Source organism: Dipodomys spectabilis, unplaced genomic scaffold (assembly GCF_019054845.1).
Source record: "Dipodomys spectabilis isolate Male_0828 unplaced genomic scaffold, ASM1905484v1 ptg000045l, whole genome shotgun sequence".
Classification (NCBI taxonomy): Eukaryota; Metazoa; Chordata; class Mammalia; order Rodentia; family Heteromyidae; genus Dipodomys; species Dipodomys spectabilis.
The window spans coordinates 1,809,497-1,825,396 of record NW_024870722.1 but is presented as its reverse complement, the minus strand read 5'-3'; the positions used below and the strand labels follow the sequence as shown (position 1 = coordinate 1,825,396).

The following is a 15,900-nucleotide window of genomic DNA, read 5'->3' as shown; positions in this document are numbered from 1 at the left end:
GTCTAGGAATCATGGTCTCTCTTTATTTTGACGATTTTCCCTAAAAAGAATTGTGCAGTACTAGCTGGTTTCCAAAATGCCATCACAATCCTTAATAGTCATGCCTCTTTGATACATGACTTGATGTCCCCTCCCACTCTGAATCAATGTTATTCTTGGAGAGCACTAGAAGTAATGGTATGTCACTTTCAAAGTCAGTCCATGAAGGATATTATGTCTAGTGTCTTGTTTCCCCTTTGGGTCCTTGGTTTGAAAATTAGCTGTAATCATAGAGATAGGCAGCCTATGGAAAGACTCATACGGAAAGGAACCAAGGTCTCCCACCAAGTGCCATGTGCAAAAAGAAGCCTTCCTGGAATCTCCATTCTAGGCTTTAGCTCCCAGAAGCCTCAGACTCTGAACCAGAAATATTTAAGACCATCCAGAGATTCTGATTTACAGAAGTAAGCCTTTGTGGTTTCTTAAAGTTACTAATTTGGGGAGTGATTTGAAATGCAGCAATAGATAAGTAATTCCCCTGGGTTCTCAACAGACTCAGAGCATCAGTTCCAAATGTCTAGATGTTACCTCTGGATATCAGAAAGCCCAAATCTTAATCAGTTTGGTGGATCAATTGACAGAAGCTTCAAAGCAAAACTAGGTTGATGAAGGGAATGTTTCCAGTAGAAAACTTTTCTTTTCCTTCTCTTCCTTGTCTTTTCATATCTAATCGATGCTAAACTTCTAATGTAATATATGTTTATCCTCACCCCAACTCCAGTGCTACAAGGAGAATTAATATCATACTCTTTTATTATCTCTGTCAATCTGTGGCACTCTGTAATTCTTACTTTGTATAAATCTATAAGTAAGATAATAAAATATTAGATTCCTTTTGGACAATATGAACTACTGCTAACATTACAGGCTTGGAGGTTAGACTTCCCAAGTTTATATTCCATACTCAATAGTTACATGATTCCACACAAGTTGCTAACTCTTGTACATCATAAGACTAACATTAACTATCTTAGAGGGAAACCATACAGCCTATGTTTCTTTGGATCTGGCTTACTTCACTTAATTTGATTTTTTCCAAGTCTTTCCATTTCCTTACGAATGGGGCAATGTCATTCTTTCTGATGGAAGCATAGAATTCCATTGTGCATATATACCACATTTTCTTGATCCATTCGTCTACTGAGGGGCATCTGGGCCAATTCCACATCTTAGCTATGGTAAATTATGCTGCAATGAACATGGTTGTGTTGGTAGCTTTAGTGTGGCCTTATCGTTTGGGTAAATGCCCAGGAGTGGGATTGCTGGGTCACAGGGGAGCTCTATGTTTACTCTTTTGAGGAAATTCCATAATGCTTTCCAGAGTGGTTGAACAAGTTTACAAGTTTAGTTCTACCAACAGTGTAGTACTGTTTTTTGGCCACACCCCTGCAAGCATCTGTTCTTTTTTTTTCTTGATAATGGACATTCTAACTGGGTGAGGTGGGATAGTTCTAGCAGAGGATCACAATAGCTCAATGGCTGTGTACTAAGGACCATATAAAATGATGATAATTGAAATGAACTCCAAGATATGAAAAAAGTGTGTGTGTGTGTGTGTGTGCGCGCGCACACGCGCGCACGCACACATGTGGTTTGCAATTCTTTTCTTTTGTTTATTTATGGTTTATCCCTGATGTCACTGTTTTTGATTTTGCATCCTTAGTCTTGTATATGTTTATCTGATTTGGGGAAGGGAAAGGGAATCACAGAAATGGTGAGACAAAGGATAAAGTGTGAACCAATGCAACAGTGTTACAAGATACTATGAATGAACTTTACAACTTTGGTGGCAGGGGGATGGGGGGGAGGCAAAGTGGGAGAAAACAAGGTAAGAAGTAACACTGTTAGACAAGAATTGTACTCATTTCCTTACTTATGTAACTGCAACCTCTCTGTACATCACCTTTATAATAAAATTAAATTTAAAAAAATCTTAGAATCTCTATTAAGATTCAACACATAATCCATACAGAATCTTTGGCAAAGGAAATGCTCAACAAACATTAACTATGTTAAAACTGTTAAACGGATTGTTACTAGGCAGATCCAAGTAAGGCTGCTCCTGAAAAATTAAACCCTGGCATAATTCCCAACCTTAATGCTTATTAGACCTTGTAATAATAATAAAAAAAAGCTCTCCAAGCTTTGTTTTTTTGTTTTAAAATTTCTGAACTAGAAATAAAATGAACTCTCTCACTGGGCCTTGGGAGGATAAAACATTATGTAATATATGTAAAACACCTAACAGAGCCTGACAAATGGTAGGCGGACAGCAAATGTTCATTGCTTCCTTTCCTCCTGGATTCCTAAAGTAGACACTGTGCAGAGAGTCTGGGGGCTGGCTGCTAAAACATGCTAGATTCAGAAAAGGAAAATGTGTCTTGAGCTTTGTATGTTGAATTGAGTTGGACAGAAACCCAAGCAGCTTTCTATTATTCAAATGTTGAATGTGTCTGGTTAAGACATACAAGTCACATTTCCAATCTCCTTTAACAGTACAGGTAATAAGCCTTATTCATCCTAATTTTGTATTTTCTACGTGGCCAATTTCCAATATAGATGGTAATTAATGACCTAATTTAAAATCTAAAGGTTCTAATATTATAATCCATGTTCAACATATAAAAGGGCGTATGCAGGGAAATAACTTTATGTAGGAAACTATTAGGTTTGTTTACTTTCAGGCAACCTCAGAAGGAAAGGCTGTGAGCTTGAATCCATTTAAGGTCCTTATACAGGAAGACAACTGGGTATAAAAATACAAACCTCAGACTAGGCATCAGGCAATTATTTAATATGTTTTATTTTTGTCTGAGTTTCTAATTTGTCTAGTTCGTCTACTTTCTGTTCCCCACCATCTAGCTGTTGATTTAGTAAAATTACCTCCTTTTATCCCCAACACCCCAAAAAGAAGGATGCTCCAGGGGAAAGCTATGCAGTCAGAAAGATAATGTCTGAATGCTGGCCCTAACTCTGTTCAGTTGCATGATATCAGGCCCATTTTTAAAAACCATACTGAGTTTGCATTTCATATGATTTGCAACAATGATACCTAACTTGCAAATTTGTGGTTTTGAGTGAAATAAACATATTCTTTTGGGCTGGGAAGGTAACTCAGTGGTAGAGTGCTTGCCTTGCATGCATGAGGCCCTGGGTTCGATTCCTCAGTACCACATAAGCAGAAAAAGCTGGAAGTGGTGCTGTGGCTCAAGTGGTAGAGTGCTAGCCTTGAGCTGAAGAGCCGAGGGACAGCACCCAGGCCCAGAGTGCAGGCTGCAGGACTGGACCAAACAAACAAACAAACAAACAAAAAACACATTCTTTCTGTTACATGTTAGATAGGTAATAAACAATGTTTGTATTTGTGTCTCCTGTCTTTCCCAAGGGTCAGTTTTTGTCATTTGTAAAACGAGCCAGTTGAATTTAAGCACCATCTGCTCTAATGTTCTATTCTTTTCGTGATTACGGATCTTCATAATCTATGATCTTCGAGAGAACCTTTAAACCCAATATGTTCTAAATTGAATGTCTTGTGTTGGGTAATGAAGAGTTTCACCTGTTTACTGCAAGAATAAATGCATAGTGTGACCGGGAAGGGGGAAGACACCAAAAGTCCTTAATGCATGAATCTAAGAGGGAAGACCCGCTCAATATAGATTTAGGTAGATATTTTATTGCATTTGTCTATGTCTATAGATGGTCTGATAACAGTTATCAGATCACAGAGTATTAGTCAGAGTCTATGTCTAGTCAATAGTGGAGGAATAGATCCAGGAATACAGCTGGTAAAGTCACCCTTTGCATGAAACAAAGTGGGGTTGACTATTCTTTTATCCTCAACTATCTGACAATTCATATGTCAGTTAGACTCAACAATCCCCAGGTAAGAAGTATTATTTAACAATAAGACAAGAGAAAGTGAAAGGTAATCAATCTGAGGAGTGTGCTTTATTGTAAAAGTGTATACATACAAAGAATGGAAAAAATTCATCAGGTAGTAAGGAATATCTATCTTTTTAGACAATGGGGCTAACTGAATTTTATTTTATTTCATTGGTTGCCTAGATTTTCTGTAATTATTAGGTATTAAATTGTTAATATAGGGAAATGATATTGGAAATGGCATTAGAAATATACTGGTAATGACAGGGAAAAATGAATTGGGAGTATCCTAAGAAATTCCCATGGAAACTTAGGTAGATTGCTCTTGTAAGCAAGTCACTTGCTCTGTAACTGCAAACTCAGGGTCAGAAGCTCTATCCTCCCAATGTTATAGTTTTTCAAAGGTTTTTTTTTTGGTTAGGCAAAATGACTTTTTTTTTATTGGCATATTTCTCTTACAACATCGGAGCATTGTACCTTTGTGTACATCATGAACATCCTTGCAATTCCCTACATTAGCTCATGACAATTTGCTTTTAAAGGGGGAAAAAACCCATATCTCTAACCAGCTGTAGCAGAGTCTTCTGTTTTTCCCTGCTTTGTAATGATCTGTAATCAGCTATAGTTCTATACAAGACTGACTTGCAATGAGTTTTTTTCAAACTTTTTTTTAATGGCCTCATAAATACTAAGTTAGAATGTTGCTTCATATAAAAATGCAAGTGAGAATATGAAATAATCTCAGTAACTGAAAACAATTGTTTTATATAAATATTCTAAATGGGTTATTGACTTAAAGTATTAGTGCTAGGTAAAACATATACATTTCTAGAACAAAATTAGAAAATATGTTTCCTTTAAATTATTGCTCAGTCATCTAAAATAATATGAAAGGAAGCACATGTTCAGAAGCAGAAGCAAAATATGCTAGTGAAGTTATTGTAGGAATTACCTGGGCATAAAGAATATTTTAGATGTTTCACTAAACTCTTTATACTGAGCCACAGAATTTACTTCCTTTTGGTTATCTATGGGTCATCATTATGTTCTCAATTGAATTTCTTCCCTCCCTCCATCTTGATTCTTTCTCAGTGATTAGTTTCAACAGTCATCCATTGAGAAAGAATGTATTATCTAAGCATCATTTGATCTCTCACTATCTGCTTGTCTGTCACCACAAAATCAGAAAAGAATCTTCTCAATATTTTCTCAATATTCTCTTGTTTGGAATTCACTCTGCCAGGCTCCTTTCCCAACTATGCTTCTTTCTTGCCTGAACCCTGCAGTAGCCTTCCAATGGCTCTCCTGGCCGCTAATATTACTCTTCTATGGGCCCACCATATTTATGACCTGTATCAAAACAGATCTGAACACCAAACTCCTCTGTATTGGATTCTTTAGTGGATTCAATATCAGCTTCAGAATTCCTTAATGGATCACATTGCCTTAGCAATACATCTGTGTAATATAACCTCCTCGTGTAACACATACACCCTAATTTATCAAACTCTTCCACTGCCCATTAAATCTATCTGAAGTGAAAGCTAATTATCTGCTCATCTGGGGCAACAATTCAGAGCAGCACTTAACATCTGATAAACTAGAATTTGCTGTACATTTAGAGGAAGTTAGCTTAGACTCAATGATGTTACTTAGCAGTAGACCTATAAAGATTCTTTTGAAGTTTGTGGCTAATTTTATTTTAAAAATCAAATTTTTGTTGCTTTTCCTTGTGCTTGTGTTTTAAGATAACCACCTATTTCTGGAGGGCTTAGAAAGTTGAATCATAAAGGAATGGCATTCCAGGAGGTAGAGCACATGGGAGCTCTTTGTTGGGGAAGCTGAACCCTAACACTTTCTTCTGACCTTGGACATAATTAAAACCGGATTAACAGAAGAGCCACTATTTATTGTGTGGGTACAAGATACTATGCATTTTGCTGAAGGCTTTGTATTCATTTATTCAGTATTTGTAAGCTATAGTCATTCCTATGTCACTTCTGTGTATTTTGCTACATCAAAGTGCCCTCTATGCTATTATATAATGGTTTTCTTTAAATGAGTTTAAGCCTTACATTTTCCACTGCTCTTGCCTTGCTGTTCTCAGCAGTAGTCCATAAATATGCATATATATACATATATATTTCCTTTTATTTTCCAGTACCTGGATTTGAACTTGTTTGCTCAGCTGGCATTCTACTCCAGCTTCATGCTGGTTAGTTGGAGATGGAGTCTAGCAGACTTTTCTGTCCAGGCTGGCTTTGAGCCCCCAGTCTCTGAATTTCAGCTTCCTAAGTAGTTATGACTATAAGGATGAGCCACTAACATCCAACTACTTTTCCATTTTAACTAAATATTTTTATTTATATTTACTTAAAACACAGTAAAACAAGTATATTATGATTATAAAAGTTCATATCTGAAGATCATATTTATTATCCTTTATAAAATGCTATTCTGTTTCATTTAACCCTCCAGTTTATCCTTTGAGGTAAGAACTCTTACTATTATCACTTGCATTCACAAGGCAAAAGTAAGACAAAAATAGAGTAAATAACTTGTCTAATCTCTCTAAAAAAAAAATAGAAAATGTCATTTGAACCCAGAGCTGTGAGACACTAATTGTGGTTTTACAACAATGAGATATATTTTTTAACCATGTGGGGCATCATTTTATTCCTACCTCCATTCCACCTCCCCTGGCCCCTGCCCAATACCTGGGTTTGAGCTCAGGGCCTCAAAGTTATTCTATGTCAGTTGAGCTACCCCTCCAGCCAAGCTTTTTTTTTTTTGCAGGATGAGACTCTCAGACTTTTCTGCCCAGGCTGGTCTCAAACCAAGCTACTCAGCTTCCTGAGTACCTAGAATTCCAGGCATGGGACAATAGCACCCAGCTCCTGCCTCCAATTTTATATGCACCATAATTACAACTTAGTAAAATTTCAAATGTGTGCAAGGCATTGAATAGAAAGAAGAAACATTTGAATAGTTGAATAGGGTTGATTACATGCTCCACTTTTTTTAACCAAAGGTTTTAATAGTATTTTGCTTGTAATTGAAAAAAAAAAATCATAGAGCTCTCTAATCCTTATATGTCAGTACTCCAATTTCATGCCAACATTCATTCGAGGGCTTTGTATAAAAGTGTGCATCTAATTGCTTATTGAGAAATTCCTAAACAAGGACAGTATTGGTGTGAGTTGGCTTTGAGTACTGGCTCTTCCACCTTACCTCTGCTAGCACAGGCCCAGGGGGTGCAGAGGATAGGTGTTTTTAAATTTTTATTTATCATTTATTACTTTTTTTTAAGCAAACAGATTTGTTTGGGCAAATGAGGAGAGCTCTTCCCAAACACCTGTGAATTGTTTATGCTAATTGGGTCATGGATGATGCTGGCTGAGTGTGGGTTGCATTTTAATCTGCTCTCATATGCTTTCTGCGAGAGTGGGAGTTATTAATTGATTGGAATTGTTTCATTGTATTTTTGTGTCATTTTCTCCCCCCCCTCCCCTCTCTTCCAGCAGCCCCACCTGGTTCCAAGTCCATGTCAAAGCAAATGCTTGCTGGGGCAAAGGCACAAAGGGCAGCATTATGAGGAAATCTGAAGCAGGAGGAGAGCCCCATTGTATGCAGACTTGTCTTGTTCCCAGGGCCCTGTCTAGAAGCAGGAGCTGGATGTCACGGTCCTCTAACGTGTCTGTGTGATCAGGAAGCTTGCTTTCTATTTCTGCCATATTTTCTTTCCTCTTAAGCTTCTTTCATTCTCTCTTTCACACATAATGCACATAATGTTCCCTGTGTTAAACACAGGTTTGGAGAACCTAGGTGTGAGTAATCACAAGGCCTAAAATGGAATATGTAGGAAGCTAGAAGGGTCAGTCTGGTAGTTGCTTCCTCATCCATGCGCCAAGCACAGTGCTCAGATGAAGGGCCTGGGGCTTAAAGAGGTGGAGTCATTGTGAGAGTCCTTGCTTAGTCTATGTAGAGATCCAATATGGAATACTGAATCCACAGAACAGAGGTGGGATCAGGCATGATGGCAAAGGCTTTCATGTAACTGAACAGACCACTGTGGGGAAAATATCTGGAACTGTCTGACAAAGCTGCACAAAGGAAGTGATATTTGTGGCTCAGTTTTGCCTTGAGCATAGAAGAAAAAAACTAGCACAGGCTATGTTGTTGATTACTGCTAATAATGTATGGCTAATTGAATGCTAGCAAATGTCTTTGTCTCTTGGGGCCACAAAAGTGCAGAGTTTAGGACTAGAGGGGCCTTAAACTCTCAGCTGAAGATTCAAAAGACAACTATTCTGACAGATTTCACAAGGTGGGCAAAGGGTAGAGATGGTGGGAAGGCTGGAGAGGAAATGGTTGATGGAGTGGGTGGAGACTTCAGTGAATGCCTGTTTCCAAAAACTAACTTGAAGAGAGAGACTCTGAGCTGTGGCATTCATCAGTTGTCAAACGTGGCATTTCCTTTTGTTGAGCAAGACAATGCAGACAAGAGAAAAGGTGCATTATGACGAGGAACAAAGCCTACAGTGCCTGACTCTGAGTTATACCCTGAGTTATGTAAAATGATTTTTTTTTTAAACAAGAGAGGGGATTGTTAGTAGGAGCTATATATTATTGCCTAGTTTCCAGTTTTAGAAGCTTTAGTTAATTGGCTGTTTTTAAATGTACTTTCTCTTTAGAAGATAATTTGAATATCCAAAGATATGGATGATCTTGGGGAAGATACCTTGGCCCGTGAGAAGGGCACAAATGTGGTGAGATTATGGAGAGCAGGTCCAACTTCCTCTCTAGTGTGTTCTGGCCACCAATGTCATATTCACTGACTGCATGATGATGATTTTCTCAACCTGACTGGGTTGAGAAGGTACCTCAGCCCAGACAGCAGCATGAAGCAACTTGAAGGAAATGATTTGGGTTTTGGAGTATGGCATATTGGAATCAAATCCTTACTTAACTGCTTTCCAAGTCTACAATCCTATTCACGAAGCTGTGAAAGTTTCAAATCTGCAACATATGCGTGGGGCTTTAATTCCTATTTCCCCCAATTTCTTTGAGGATTGATAGACACAATGAATATGTAAAGTGAATTCCCTGATACACTGTTTTGGTTTTTTTTTTTTAGTCTAAATTGTTTGGACTCATTTAAAAGGGAAGATATTGGGTATGGGAGTGAGGCTCGGGGACAGAGCATTTGTCTAGCATGAGAAAGGTTCTGCTTTTTAGCTCCAGTAGTGAAAAAAAGAAAAGAAAAGGAAAAGGAAAAAAGAAAAACCCACAGGATATGATGTGATAAGACCTCCTGTACTATAAAATGGGCGGGGCCTAGATCTCAGCAACAAGTGGCCATTGGCACCCCCTGGGTGTAGTTAAAAGGATTGGCTAGATGTACCCTTCCCTAGAGATTTGGATTCAATTAGACTTCTATCTGTTTTCAGGCTTGTGGTTGCAAAAACTCCCCAGGTGTTTTTAACATGCCATGGACACAACCATTGCTTCAACATTAATAAAACTTCAACATAAACAGTCTACAGAACCAGTTAAAAAGACAGATTCTGAGTCTCTAGGTTGAGGATGGGGCCTGAGATTGCGCATTGCTACCAAGCTTTTGGATGAAGCTGGGGATGCTTATCTGGGAGCAAGTAGCAAGTGAATGATGCCCATCACTATAGCTCTCAATCTTCAGTGTTCATTAGAATAACCCAGGAGTCTGTTGAAAATAATAGCACAGGGCCTGAACACATCTGTCCAGATTGTATTTCCTCTAGTTTAAGGAAGATCCTAAGTGAATCACTGATTTCTAATATTTCCAAGCCAAGAAGCTCCTGATACTGATCATATAATATAGGTTCTCTCCCAGTTCAGTTGTTGGTTATCAAACAACTGTCGAGTCTGTAGGAGATCATTGTCAGAAAACTGAAAGATGGGTGAATCCAAATTATGTAACACCAGGATCGAGCTGATCTTTGAAGTCACACATATCTCCCCAATCATCCACCAAGTGCCTTCTCTGTTAGCAGGATATACCAGCGATGAATCCCTCTCTGATTAACCAGAAAAGCATCATCCTGCAGCCACAAGAGACCAGTAGGAGACTCCCAGCCTTTATTTCTGCTCCATACTTTTGAAAAGCAGAACTCCCAAAGGAGGTTCTCCCCACTTTGAAGTCAAAACAAAAAAGAATGGGGTTGGTAAAAAAAAAAAAATAACAAGCCGCTTTATTTAACAGTATAGCTCCCTGGCCTTTGAAAATCTCTAAGACTTCCAAGGAATCTGTGCCATCATAGATTATCTTTTTTCCTTCTTAAAGTACTCTACTTAGGGCAGGCTTCCCTCATTTTGCTTTCAAAAAAAATTAAAAACAACTATGAAGTACAACATAATTCTGCATTAGTTGCTTCGGATAATGCTTTTGTGCATGATTAATATAACAAGTTCTGCTTTCCTAGCACTTAATGAACAAGAACAGTAAATTTATATATGGGTAAATCATATAGAAAATGAGAGGGAAATTAAAGATGATCTTGCTTTTGTCTTTAAAATACTTGCATTTGTAAGAACACCGAAATTGCTTAAGGGACAACTAAAAATTTCAATAAAGACACAACAGTTTTGTCCAACAGGCTTAGGCCGCTGAAGTTCCAAGTACTCAATTCTGTACAGTGTCCCCAGCTAGACATTTATAGGAAAGGATATATAATATTGGAATTTTATCCCTAGGATCCAAATCCTAATATTCCTGGGTAGCCGGACTAGATTGTCTTAACAGAAAGCTGTCCTGGAGTGAGATTCATCTATATTTCTTATTCATTTATATCCCTTCATCTATATTCCTTTCTAAAAACGTATTCACAATACTGCCCTCCTTCCCTTCTCCTTCTTTCTCCTTAGAGCCTTGTCATTGCTTAAATACATGCTAGAGCCATGCACTAAAAACCATGCATATTTGGTGTGTGGAGGGAAAGGAAGGGAAAGGAAGGCCATGGTACTCAGCCCTTCACCCATAGTCTCAGAGCCTTTCACCAGGCATAGGGGCTTGTTGTTAAGGTCAGACTGGGGAATCTATACAACATGGAAGGAAGCCAACCTAGAGGAGACAATGCTGTGCACTGAAAATCTGGAATCTGGAAAGTCTTAATGGAAAAGGCTCCAGAAAGGAAGAGACTCCAGGGATGATAGGCCTTAGGAGTGGATCTCTGGGGAAGGTGTTTACCTCATATTTATGACAAAACAAAGAACTAGGCAGATGAAGAACAATATAAATATTGTTTTTTTTGGTCATTATCTAATCTGAGTTTTGGTGAAGCAAGAGAGAAATCATTGTGTGCTTATACTTATAGAATATTTCCAAAGATTTAAGTTTGCTAGATATGGGATATTTAAAGCTTTCTATCAGGGAAGATCTCTTTATTTGCAAAGCCATGGCTGCCTTGTGAACTTTCATGTTCTTTCTGTCAGGGATGATGGTTTAATTGATTTACTGGTGTTTAGCATGCCTTGTGTGGTAGAATTTGTGTTAAGCATTTTAAAACCTTTCAGGAATGATCTTAGGTCACGATTGCTGCTTCCATCTTGTAGAGGACTATCTTCTAATACTGCAACTGCCGCCACATGCTCCTGCTTACAAGCAGAAGGAGAGAAACAGAAAGGGATGGTTCCTAAATCTAGGTCCCTAGAGGCACAGGCTGCATCTGTCACTATTGCTGGTGCTCCAGTTGAAATGCAAACTCTCCACACTTCTGAAATACCTACATTTCAGATCTGTTCAATCTGGGGGCTTGAGAGTAATGGCCTAGTTGGTGTTATGGGAACACCAGTTTCTCCTGCTGACCCAGGATCCTTTGGTTCCTTGACCCTAATTCTCTCTTAAATGAACATGACCCCAGAGAAGAGTTGTAGCTTATGCTACCACCTCCCATGGATTTTCCAGTCTCTCTACTCTGGAGTCTTAACCACAGTCACTGATGGTGACAATTCTGACCATTCCTCCCCCAGCTCCATCTGCTGACAGCCTCCAGACTTCAAGTTCTCTGAGCCTCCCACACCTCTGCCCACTTCTCTTTCGTGAAAGCTGGGAGCTTTTCTTCTTCAAGGGTTAATCTGTCCTCAGTGCAAAGTGGAGCTTTTTATTCTGGAGAATTAATGTTTCTTGCTCCACCCACATCTGTGCTGCTTTGGTGGATGGATTGCCACAAAACATGTATCTGGCATTCAGACAGAACCCAGCAGATGTAGCAATGTAGAAACTCAGGCCTGGTATGGGATGCAGTTTTCCTTCATCCCCCTTTCCTTCCAGCTTCTACTCTGATCTACTTCTAGTACCTTCCTCCTTCAGAGCCAGTACTGGCCACCCCTCTTCCTCTCCAACGACACTTTCATGTCTCTAAGTGGCCTCAGCTGAGAGTGGTAATGCTGTATCCTTCCTTTTACAGAGTGAGAATTAGTTATTGTATTTTTAAAAACCACTTTTGCTAATCGACGCTCTACTGATAAACAAGTGACCCTTGTACACTAGATCATTCCCAGTCCCTCCTGACTACTGGAAAAAGGGGGCAGGGAAGGGGGAGGTTTTCAAACCTAGCAATTTGCTTCAGAATGAGATTAAAACAAATCAAAAGACCACTTGGGGAAAGCCACAGTAGAATATTATCAGTGCCAGCTAGGAGGTCCTCACTGGGTAACAGTGAAAGAAGCTGGGATTGAAAAACTCTCCTCAGCTCTGCTTTGAGACTGCCAAGTTCAACTGCTTTTCTAGTTATAAAAAGGTATCGCCTGTAGCATTTGGGACATGACCACTAGCAGGTTGCTTTAATTAAACACCTTACTTCTTCCACAGAAAACATAAACTAGGCTTCTAAATAAAGAGTATCCTACCCACCAGGAGATCCAGCTTATGACAAAACATTCCAGAGAATCCTTGAACAGAAAAGCAAGCATGCTGGAGTGTAACTGATCATAATGAATTAGGTACTGAGAATCTATCCATCAGCTACATTTCCTAGAAGGGGCATTTCTTACTGTTCCTTGCATATGCACCATTAATTCTCAAACACAGTAACTGGAAACCATCTAAAACAGAAAGCACAGCTAGAGAGAGAATTTCCATGATTATCTCCAGAGTCCCTAATCTAGACAGATTTCTCTCATCCAGGGCAGAATGCCCTGAGGTTTCTTTAAGGGTAGTGGCTGCAAGCCTAGAGTTTTCTAGGAAGAAAAGCATCCTTAATTCCTTTTAGATATATATTTGGGGTAGGTAGAGAATCTTTTGATTAAAACAGCTTTCAGACTGTACCCAAAGTTGAGTGCATTTTTTTTAAAACTATCTTCAAGAAGGATAACTGATTTATTCTAAACTATGCCTGATTCAATTCCAGCAGCAATTAGGTAGAGATTTATCAATTTATGAATACCAATTATTAACATTTTGGGGGACAGAGCTTAAACTGTTTTAGTTGACCCTATACTGTTATAAACCCAGCATGCAACTGAAAGGACTTTCCTTTTTCCTCCTTGAGCTTTATTACCTTGAGCTCCTTGGCTATAGAAGAATCTTTGAGCTGACTCCACATCCAAGAGTCTATGAGCAGACTCGACATCCAGAAAATAATCCATTTTGGGATAATCCATTGTTGACGTTCCAAACACAGGATTTGGAGAGAATATCTTCACTTAGATACCTATAAAGAAAAAAAAAAACCACAATAGTTTATACTGTCAAGTATGAAGTATGTACATACTTTAAATTTTTGAATGGGAACATCGGATTATCATATACCGTTATTTGACTGGCATTTCTAACTCAAAATCCCCCTCCCCCACAACAGAGATTTCCTTTTGTATAAGAGAAGACAGCCTTCAGCCAACATTCATTAAAAGTAATATATTCCACTTCGGAAAAACAGAAGATCCAAGTCAAAGTGAGATAACATCCAGTCTTGCCTTGCTGTATACTTAAAACTAGAAAATTATACTGCTAAGTTCAAGGGCTATCAGTTCTCAAAAGGTCTGTCTGACAAATGGCATTGTTAGGTGTCAGCTGATCTTCAGCTGATCCAGAGACTTTTGGATTCCCTCCTATAGACAATCTTCTGGGAATCTGAGCTTCCACTCACAGCTGCCTTACCTTTATAACATACACACTGACTTATTTGCTGTAGAAATGCATGGAATTCCTTCCTTCGCAGGGAAGTTCAACAGATCCTTACCTGCTTGCACCTGCCACAGCCGGCTTTGGGGAAATAATTGTGGTTGGCAGAGCAGTGACGATATTACAGCCTTGCAATGATTTTCATAGCATATACATTTGCCTGACAGGAAGCTAATATACTTTATCAAAAATACCCAGCCTTTTGGGTCTACCCCAGCTCTCCCGAAGCCCCGGTAACCTTTTCCTGATATTTACACACAAGAAGTATCTCTATTTGTGTAGGATATGTTCAAAGCAGAATTAACAAGACAAAAATCAGAAATCTGAAGATTAATCTGATTGCTTTCTCTTCCTAATAGTATACATCTTAATTTAAGAAATCAAATCTAGCATGAGGAAACTTTTTTAAAAAAACACCCACATGTCCCCCAATAGCAAATTATACTTACTGTAAAAAAAAAAGAAAAGAAAAAAATCAAGGGCTAACTGTCCGCCAGTAGCCAAACAAGGGCAGTTCCAGCCAGCTGTCTTTGATCTCACTAAATATTCCCAGAGAAAGTAAACAATTTTGATTGTTTGATTAGATCAGTGATGAATAATGTATTCCATCCAGTGGACTTCCTTTATCAGATAATATGGCCAGCGCACGTTACCTTAGCAACGGAAGGTGACGCCAGCTTCAGCCACTCTGTGCCCTCCTCTGTGAAGGAAGAAAATCATGTTTCCCATGTAAAACTTTGGCAAAAAACAAAACAAAACAAAAACCAAAAAAAAAAAAAAACCTCCACCAAAATCTACATGGAGATTTAGAATGAGGGCCATCCCATTCCCTTCCCCCATCTCCTATGTCTACAAGTATGATAGTCATCATATCCCAGAATGACCATTTAATACTTTATTGTTACAATCCTAAATCCCCACTGGATTCACAAATACAGAAGAATAGCATCCATCATAAGATTAAGGGATGAATAAGAGAAAGTTAATCTAGACATTCTTAGGGTGCACCAGTACTCTACCCTACTTCCTGCTGAATGGGAAGATGATGGATAAAGGTCATTTTAGCTAACATATATTCAATCGTCTCCTCTTAGAATTAATACACAGAAACACTCTTCAGCATGTAGGCTGAAAATAACTCTTTCCTTCTGTGAATCAGTCACTGGGAGCAGCTTTAAAAAGCTGTCTGAAATTTCTGCAGATTTTGAAAGACAACATTAGAACAAATCTTACCCGAGACACTTGCACCCCTAAGGAAAGGCAGTCAGAAAGATAGACAAAAGGAAGATTCTTAAAGTTAGCGGAGACTCACCAGCACTTGTTGACCTCCTTGCAACAGGACGCAGGAGAGCAGGAAATGAAGCCGAGTGGAGCTTGCTCAGAGCCTGTGAGCTCAAATGAGCAGCTTTCTAATTTCCCCTTCAATCTCCAGTCAAGAGCACTGAGTGGGGGGAAATGATGGATCTGCCCATTTTATATTGTGATAAAATGCAACCCCACAGAAGAGATCCGAGTGGAACTGCTCTTTAGAACGCATTAGACTGCTAATTTAAGAAAATTGAAAGGTTTTGTTTTACTGTCTTTTATATGTTCTTCTCTGCTACCCCCTCAATTTAATTTGCATTTAAAATTATTCTCATGTCTCCTCGGCTCTCCAAGGTGTGGAGTACTTTCTAATCACAAAGGCTGCTCCGGTAGGCTTTTGGGGCCATGCCACAGTTATTCTGAGCAGCAAAACAAGGTGGGTAATTATAATTGTGGGCTATTTTCTGGAGAGAAATACAGACGGCAAGGTTTGGTTTCTCTGACTCGCAATTCCC

The 15,900-nt window shown here is 38.8% G+C and overlaps 1 protein-coding gene across 4 annotated transcripts in view; it reads right to left on the bottom strand.

Annotated features, from left to right (window-relative positions):
- The window catches only part of Phactr1 (phosphatase and actin regulator 1), a 430,764-nt gene extending 415,095 nt beyond the window's left edge, over positions 1-15,669 (bottom strand). For 2 of the 4 annotated variants that reach the window (XM_042678533.1, XM_042678536.1), the window contains exons 1-2: positions 15,393-15,669; positions 13,458-13,610 (exon numbers count right to left, since the gene is read on the bottom strand). In XM_042678533.1, the coding sequence (XP_042534467.1) occupies positions 13,458-13,560 (103 nt within the window). In that variant the 5' untranslated portion in view covers positions 13,561-13,610; positions 15,393-15,669. Of the gene's footprint in view, positions 1-13,457; positions 13,611-13,822; positions 13,871-14,529; positions 14,585-15,392 lie in introns of those variants that run through there. The other 2 variants (XM_042678535.1, XM_042678534.1) reach the window with 2 other exon arrangements.
- Positions 15,670-15,900: the final 231 nt, after the last annotated feature.